Below are 9,043 nucleotides of genomic sequence, written 5' to 3'. Positions count from 1 at the left end.
CTGAGATATAGATACAGTATGTCCACATTTGCCTTTGTTTGCAAGAATAAAAGAGACACTAATTCAACTAATTAACTGATTCAATATTTTAATTACTTGATTGCCACACAACAAGGTCTGTGTACAGGTGTTTGGGACAGTTTGGTATATACAAATTAAAAGTTGGATGACGGGACAATCAGTGCAAAATTATGAAGGCACTTTTATTTTATTCAAGGTTATTATTTAAAAAAAAAAAAAAAAAAAAAAAAAAAAGGCTACTCACAAGCAGTATACAGTCCCTTCCAAAACTAACAGCAAGGTGAATTCAGTTGTTTTAAGATCAAAAGATGCATATGAGACGAGAGGTCTGATACAAAATGTGCTATGTTCTATGTCTTTTAACACATCTACATATAAATACCAGAAAATAAAAGCTAAAATTCCAAACTCTCTTCTCATATTCATCTTTTGATCTCAAACCCAAATGTCTGCAGTCTACAGAAAAAAAAAGTGCCTTGCCGTTCCAATAGTTTCGCAGGGGACTGTATGTGCCACAATCTTTGGCGTGAAAGTCCCTAATATCTTTTACATATCACTTTAGATTTATTTAAAACATTGCATGCAAACAGTACACAGGCAAATGAAAAGTACACACATTTGAAATATAAAAATCATTCATCTTGACATTATTTGCAAGCAAAAATCATTCTAAAAATGCTTTTGTTACAGTCAGATGCAGAAGTATTGGGCCTTTTCAGGCGTGTATTTATTCTCATAGCTATTGCCTGATTTATGAAGGTCAATGCACTTTTGTTTCATTTCATTTCTCTAATCTTCTTTGATAGATAACTAAGGGATTATGGTCTCTGTCACCTCATAATTATATCCCTCTTAAGAGTTCCTCAACACTCAGGTGAACTTGAAAACATAAATATAAATGCGAATATGCATCAGTTGTAGTTTCTTCATAAAAAATTCAAGGGGTGCCAATAATTTTAATAAATATGTTTGTTTGCTCATTTTTACATAAATATGTTTTATTTTCTTAGCAAGAATTTACTTCAATTAAATATTAGATTTCACTCATTTTTCTAGTTGGAGATTAATTTTTTGGGTTAGTATGGCTACAGTTGCTGTATGTGTGTGTGTGTAATTGTAATGATGGTCTTATGTTGTTACTGGAGACGAGTTATTCACAGATCCAGTAGTAAGTTTCTGTGCATGGTCTGTCATACCATCCATCACTTCCATCATACCTGTTTACCACACAGTCCTCACTATCTGAAAAAACATTTCCAGATGACCAGTACCTGAAACAACACAGAAAAGGTCTATTGCACTGGACACACTGAGTAAATGAATAACATCCCAATGAATAATGTACAATCCTGTGTAATGTATATTAATGTATAATCTCTTACGCAGTGGTCATTGATGTTCCATCCACCCATTTAAACACTCCTTCATTATCAAGGTCAGTCAGACCAATATAAACGCCAGGTTTCTTGCTCTTGCTCAAATTATCCACAAACTCCTGTTGAGGTGTTAGAAACCTGATTAGCACAGTGCTAAAATGAATGTAACGTAGAAACTAAATGTACTCAGTGTGTTGGTTCCATAATCTGCACACACATATCCTTTAAAGCTGCATTATAACTAATGCTTAACTATGCATATGTACCTGCTCCTCTTTGCTGTTTATGATCACCAGGTCTGCTCCTCTCCCTCTGCAGTCCTGTCTGCTCTCAGTCCAGGTCTTCCTCTGAGTGGAGATGTAGTAAGGCTTGGAGCTAAAGAATATCCATCCTAAGAGACAAGAGAAATTGAGGTAGGGGGTTCTTATTTTGTTTCAGAGGAGAGGTTAATGCTGTGACGTGAGAGTCAAGAGGACACAAATAGGGAGAGACGAGAGATTGCCGATGGTGAGGAAATGGTACGGAATGGTGAGGAAATCATCTGTAATGAATCATCTAGGATGAATGGTAGGTGATTACATATCCAGCATAGAACTACAGCTAGCATGTTGGAAATTTTGGGCTACAATGACGGCCAAATGTAAGGCAGACCACATAAAAAAAATTCCATCCCAACATGCTAATAGCTTCCAGAAATCTGCGTGACGGGCCCGAGTCTTGAAAGCTCCCACAGTGTCAGTCTTGGCCAGCCAGACTCTGTGACCTGCTTGTCTGATAAGTCTAATGGCATGATAAATTGTAATGCAGCTGATTGAAATCAGAGATTGGACACTAAGCTTTTGATGGAAGAACAGTGTGGTGCAAAAAGATCAATAATTATTTGCCTAACTGGTGGAGAAACGATGAAGAGCGTGAAGAATCAGACTATAGCAATTTCAAGGGGACACTCCTCAAGAAACCAGCTGACCCAAGGTGAACTTACACAGGAGCTTATTTATTTTCTTTTGTGGCTCATGATGCAGCACAGTTACATGACACTGTCTGGTTTAGCTAGGAACTCCAGCTAGTGTAAAGATTTCAGCACAAAGAGAAGAAAGTGTAGATGGGAATTATATTGGTAGTTAATGAGGAGGTACATTAGGATGATTTTCAGGCATGGTCCTTCTCCCAAACGTATTTTATTATTTCTTAACTGCATTAGTACATAGTTGACATGGTACTAATGGACATTTGAGGGGATTTTGCATAGCAGTTAATATTTAGCCCATTATTTCAAATGATCTGACCTGCATATGTATGTGCAGCTCTTAGAAAAATATTGTTCAAGACTTTTAAAAGGGCTATCCGAAAGACTTTCAAATGCTGATTGTGCTGGTTGTAATAACACTAGCTACTTTAGATCTATTTCTGATTAATTTAAGGCATGTTAATCAAGTGACTCACCCAAATTAGTCAATTTATTCTGAAGGTCATCTCTTTGCTTCTGTAACTGGTCTCTCTCTTTACTCAGGGTATTATAACTGGTCTTTAACTGGTCTCTCTCTCTAGTCAGGGTGTTGTAACCAGTCTGAAACTCTTCTTTCGTTTTTGTCAGGGTGTTGTACCTAGTCTGTAACTGGTCTCTCTCTTTACTCAGGCTATTGTAACTGGTCATTAACTGGTCTCTCTCTTCAGTCAGGTTGTTGTAACTGGTCTTTAACTGGTCTCTCTCTTCACTCAGGTTGTTGTAACGGGTCATCAACTGGTCTCTCTCTTTAGTCAGGTTGTTGTAACGGGTCATTAACTGGTCTCTCTCTCCAGTCAGGTTGTTGTAACTGGTCATTAACTGGTCTCTCTCTTTAGTCAGGTTGTTGTAAATTGTCAGTAACTGGTCTCTCTCTTTAGTCAGGTTGTTGTAACTGGTCATTAACTGGTCTCTGTCTTTAGCCAAGTTGTTGTAAATTGTCAGTAACTGGTCTCTCTCTATAGTCAGATTGTTGTAACTGGTCTGTAACTGGTCTCTCTCTATAGTCAGGTTGTTGTAACTGGTCTGTAACTGGTCTCTCTCTTTAGTCAGGTTGTTGTAATTGCTCATTAATTGGTCACTCTGTTTAGTCAGGTTGTTGTAACTGGTCATTAACTGGTCTCTCTCTTTAGCCAGGTTGTTGTAACTGGTCAGTAACTGGTCTCTCTCTATAGTCAGGTTGTTGTAACTGGTCTGTAACTGGTCTTTCTCTTTAGTCAGGGTGTTGCATCTGGTCTGTAATTGGGCTCTCTCTTTAGTCAGGGTGTCGTATCTGGTCTGTAACAGGTCGCTTTGGTTTCTCCCCCTGTTGTAACTGGTCTGAATCTGGTCTCTTTTGTTTTTCATGTTGTTGTAACTGGTCAGTAACTGATCTCTTTCTGCAGTCAGGTTGTTGTAACTGGTCTGTAACTGGTGTCTCTCTATATTAAGGTCATTGTATCTGGTCTGTATCCGGTTTCTCTCTGTAGTCAGATTGTTGTAACTGGTCATTAACTGGTCTTTTTCTGTAGTCATGTTGTTGAATTTGATCCACAGCACTGTGATGGCAGTCAGTAGGAGAACACACAGCAGCAGTATGCACACTGTAGTCACTCTGTAACAGTTTCTTTCTGTAGGCTTAATTCCTGAAACCAAAAGACAGAAAATAGGGAATGAAATGATTTTCAAATACACTGATTGCTCATAAAAGTCATGGAAGTCACACCACCAAATCCATGTGAATGTGTGTATAAGTTAATACACACATCTTGATATAATGCGATACAGAATACAAAAATTGTCTGTTACACTTAAAATATTTCACCATATATTCCACTCAGAAGCAGTCCTCAGAGCTCTCACACTGATTAGATATAGTCTGGTAAGTCATGCTTCTAAAACCCTTTGATTCAGAAACACCATGTCAGTCAATTTATTATTCAATACATAATTAAAATAAGAGGTCCCAGGTGACTTTATGTGAAGTGTAATGTCATTACAGCTTGATGAACTTGTGATACTTCCCCACCCTCTGTGTTCTACTCACATAATTTTTTGTATGTAAAAGAGTTGTCTTATAAAAAAGTATAAAAGTAGAGCACTAGCACTTATTTAAAGTGAAAAATGTGGATTGGAGGGAAGCACCTAAAGGACAAGGGTTCATGACCAAGGACAGTGCCTCAAATGCAATCTTACATGCATATGCATATACAGAATAGTCAACTCCCTATAAACCGCCTGCCTACTAATGTATAGGTCCCCCTTGTGCCGCCAAAACAGCTCTGACAGCTCTGACCCATCGAGGCAAGACCTCTGAAGGTGTGCTGTGGTATCTGGCATCAAATCCTTTAAGACCTATAAGTTGCGAGATGAGCCCTCCATGGATCGGACTTGTTTGTCGAGCACATCCCACAGATGCTTGATCGGATTGAGATCTGGGGAATTTGGAGGCCAAGTCAACACCTTGAACTCTTTGTCATGTTCCTCAAACCATTCCTGAACAATTTTTGCATTGTGGCAGGATGCATTATTCTGTTTAATGAGGCCACTGTCATTAGGGAATAGCGTTGCCATGAAGGGATATACTTGGTCTTCGACAATGTTTAGGTAGGTGGTACTTGTCAAAGTAACATCCACATAAATACCAGGACAAGGTTTCCCAGCAGAACATTGCCCAGAGCATCACACTGACTCTGCTGGCTTGCCTTCCTCCCATAGCACACCCTGATGCCATCTCTTCCCCAGGTAAGCGACGCACACTCACCTGGCCATCAACATGATGTAAAAGAAAATGTGATTCATCAGACCAGGCCATTTTCTTCCATTGCTCTATAGTCCAGTTTTGATGGTTATGTATTGTGCACAAGAAAAAAACTTCAAGAATTGCTGTCAGTAATGTAATTTAGAAAGTCTGCATTATAGAAGCATGGCCATGTTCATGTTACTAGTTTTTCTCCCCTCAACTGCTGGTATATACACTCTCTGACCACTTTACTAGGAACACAACCACGGTGAGCAGAATACCATCTCAGAACACACAACGCATCAAAGCTTGAGGCAGATGGACTACGTGTTTTGTGAAATGAGATGCTTTTCTGCTCACCATGGTTGTAAAGAGAGGTTACCATGGCTTGCCTCTCAGCTCGAACCAATCTGACCTCTTTCATCAACAAAGGGTTTCTGCCCCCAGAACTGCTGCTCACTGGATGTTTTTTGCACCATTCTGTGTAAACTCTTGAGACTGTTGTGTGTGGAAATTCCAAGAGATCATCTGAAATATCTGAAATATCCAAACCAGCCCATCTGGGACCAATAACCAAAAGTCACTGAAATCACATTTCCCCCATTTTGATGTTTGATGTGACCATTAACTGAAGTTCTTGACCTGTTTCTGCATGATTTTATACATTCCTGCTGCTTCTACGTGATGATTGGATAATTGCATGAACAAGCAGGTGTATAGATGCTTCTAATAATGTGGTTGGTGAGTGTATATGTGGTAGAAAACCATTCACCATTTTCTGCTATATAGTGCAGGCTTTCCTAAACTGAAATAAGTTTCTCTTTTACATGTATCTCAACCACATGTAAGGTTTTAGCATTTTAAGGTTTGGCTACTAAAAAACAGAAAAGCCTGTTTCACTATAGCCTGCAGCGATCCAACTACTAGATCATAGCATGACATTCATTGTGTGAGAAAATCACAATTTGAACATGTTGAATTAGAGATATTTCACTACCATGTTTCAATGTACCTATCACAAAAGACTTTGTTAGTTTAGTAGTAAATTGCTACAACAGTGCTGTTAATTATGTTGTGAGTGTATGGGTGAGTGTGTGTATTTAGAAAATCAGAGTTTTAGGAAGTGGCATGGGTCGTTGTCATGCAGAAATTCACTGAGGCTGCAGTATTAATCTGGTAAAACCCCATCATCCTTCATTTTGCTAAGTAAAGCAAAACAACTTCTGCTAGCACTTAACTGCAAGTTTATTAGCGGCCATGTGACACAAACAGGTTTGGGTTTACTGCTTAGTCTGATTCACAATGTTGCTGACTCTCCAGCTATTTCACCTAAACCCAGCTAGCAGTTGATTGCATGCTCAGAGACAGTAATATAGCTGTTCTCAATTCTACTATAGCTGGTGAGGGAAAAACTGTAAAATGCACAATATTTGTTTATTATGAACATGTAAGTGTTCATTATTTAATAAATATCTGAACGATATTTTTAAGATTTATTAAATGTGTGAAAATTCAAATCTATGAATTATAGAAGACAAGTAGGCAGACAAGTCTTTGCTTTTATATCTTCTATTGCGATATAGTGTAACTCATACACTATATGGCCAAAAGTTTGTGGACACCTGACCATCACACCCATATGTGGTTCTTCCCTAAACTATTGCCACAAAGTTTAAAGCATGGCTTTTGAAGCTTTAGCATTACAATTTCCCTTCACTGGAACTAAGAGGCCCAAACTTTTTCTAGCATGACAATGCCCCTGTGCACAAAGCGAGCTCCATAAAGTCATGGTGTGTTAAGGTTGGAGTGGAAGAACTCGAGTGTCCTGCACAGAGCCCTGACCTCAACCCCACTGAACACCTTTGGGATGAACTGGAACACCGACTGCACCCCAGACCTCCTCACACAACATCAGTGCCTGACCTCATTAATGCTCTTGTGGCTGAATGAACACAAATCCCCAGAGCCACGCTCCAAAATCTAGTGGAAAGCCTTCCCAGAAGAGTGGAGGTTATTGGCCTATTGATCTACAGCCAACATTGATCTGTGACTTTCAAATGATTTGGACATGTGACTGTGCCTGCCATTAGTGCAAGGAAAGTATCATTTTTCAAGAAAAATAGAAGAAAGTCTGAAAACTGTGATATACATACGTTGATTAGGTCCTAAGGAGACAAACATAATTGAGTAACTATCATTTTATTCCCCTCATACCTGCTGACACAAAATCACTCTTCGTTTTATATAAAGTTATATGCTGAAACTTACACGATTTTTAATTGAGCCTGACCCAAGTCAAAGTCTTCAACCTGGTGCAGCATGTGAGCCAATATACACAACTGTGAACCTATATAGTTAAAAAAAGCACTAATTTGAAAAGAATAGACATATTCATGGTCTTGGTTTTTGTGTGAAACCGAATAACTTTTCACTTATTTCTTAAGTGGTGTAGTTCTTACATGCCTTATAACTAGAAGATCAGGGTTCTAATTCTAGTGATTCCTTTAGCCTTGCATATTTAGGTGCTTCAACATAATTTCCCTTTCTATGGTTAATTAAAATAATATTGTTGATACATAATCTTGTGTAACTCTGACAATAGCATAATTAAGTTGGAATTACTTATAAAGATCCATGCAAATTGCAAGCACATTTAATTAAGTAGAGCCAATGAATTATTTTTCAGAAATTAAGGTAGAACTTAAGGTTTTGCTCTTCAGTTCATTTGTTTTAATATTATACTGAATGGGTGACAACACCACGTATTTGTGTGTGTGTGTGTGAGCACATTCACCTGAGGTCTGGGAGTCCAGCTTGTTTCTAATCTCAGAAGTCTCTATGTTGTCTTCTGTCTTCCTGATGTAAAAATTTTCATATAGATTTTGGTTGTCATCTGAATCAGATGTGTTTCCTGCAGTAACTATTGTGTTCTTGGATATTCCCTCACTCATCTCCATTCTGCTCTTTTCAGTATTTCAGATCTCACAATAAAGTACAACTCTAACAGACAAGTCACTTTCTGACTGATCAGATTTTACACCTCATCAGCTCTCACTGGTAATTATATCTACATGATGCTTTTCATCTGGAAGTGACTCTGTGTGTGTGTGTGATGATGTTGTCTTTATGTCATTTGTAGAGGAAGTCACAGTGTGGTGAGGTGAAACTATAGTTCAGATTCTATTATTATAATTATTATAGTTCTGTATCTGCAGGTTTCTGTTCTGCAGTCCTGAAATACAGCATTTGTTTTCCCCTAAATGCTGTAATAAATGCATTAAAACAGAACTGAAACCTTGTCCTGTTAGGACATGTAATAGCACTAACACCGCTTCACCTCTACCATCACTAACACCGCTTCACCTCTATCAGCACTAACTCCGCTTTACCTCTATCAGCACTAACCTCGCTTCATCTCTATCAGCACTAACACCGCTTCACCTCTAACACCGCTTCACCTCCACCATCACTAACACCGCTTCCCCTCTACCATCACTAACACCGCTTCACCTCTACCATCACTAACACCGCTTCACCTCTATCAGCACTAACACCGCTTCACCACTACCATCACTAACACCGCTTCACCTCTATCAGCACTAACACCACTTCACCTCTACCATCACTAACACCGCTTCACCTCCATCATCACTAACACCACTTCCCCTCTACCATCACTAACACTGCTTTACCTCTATCAGCACTAACACCTATTCACCTCTATCAGCACTAACACCGCTTCACCTCTACCATCACTAACACCGCTTCACCTCTATCAGCACTAACACCGCTTCACCTCTACCATCACTAACACCGCTTCACCTCTATCAGCACTAACACCGCTTCACCTCTACCATCACTAACACCGCTTCACCTCTATCAGCACTAACACCTATTCACCTCTATCAGCACTAACACCGC

The 9,043-nt window shown here is 39.0% G+C and overlaps 1 protein-coding gene across 2 annotated transcripts; it reads right to left on the bottom strand.

The window, feature by feature from the left end:
• On the bottom strand, nt 1-8,196 carry LOC113547330 (C-type lectin domain family 4 member M-like). Of its 2 annotated transcripts, none has more exons than XM_053230852.1 (4): nt 7,917-8,196; nt 1,664-1,788; nt 1,404-1,516; nt 1-1,292 (listed from the first exon to the last, which is right to left on the bottom strand). In XM_053230852.1, the coding sequence occupies exons 1-4, from the start codon at nt 8,077-8,079 to the stop codon at nt 1,172-1,174; spliced, it is 522 nt and encodes a 173-aa protein (XP_053086827.1). In that variant the 5' UTR covers nt 8,080-8,196; the 3' UTR covers nt 1-1,171. The 2 variants fall into 2 exon arrangements, with proteins under 2 accessions (XP_053086827.1, XP_053086826.1); XM_053230851.1 differs by lacking the exon at nt 7,917-8,196 and adding an exon at nt 2,841-4,012.
• Between the last annotated feature and the right edge of the window lie 847 nt (nt 8,197-9,043).

This window comes from Pangasianodon hypophthalmus, chromosome 28 (genome assembly GCF_027358585.1).
Source record: "Pangasianodon hypophthalmus isolate fPanHyp1 chromosome 28, fPanHyp1.pri, whole genome shotgun sequence".
In the NCBI taxonomy this organism is placed as follows: Eukaryota; Metazoa; Chordata; class Actinopteri; order Siluriformes; family Pangasiidae; genus Pangasianodon; species Pangasianodon hypophthalmus.
The sequence above is the reverse complement of the archived record's forward strand: the minus strand, read 5'-3'. Positions and strand labels throughout refer to the sequence as shown.

Coding starts and splice junctions, on each gene's coding strand:
- LOC113547330 (XM_053230851.1), bottom strand. CDS start 3,915: ATGACTACAGAAAAAGACCAGTTAATGACCAGTTACAACAATCTGACT. Junction 1,789..2,840: donor GAATAAATTGACTAATTTGG/GTGAGTCACTTG, acceptor CTTGTCTCTTAG/GATGGATATTCTTTAGCTCC. Junction 1,517..1,663: donor TAAACAGCAAAGAGGAGCAG/GTACATATGCAT, acceptor ACACCTCAACAG/GAGTTTGTGGATAATTTGAG.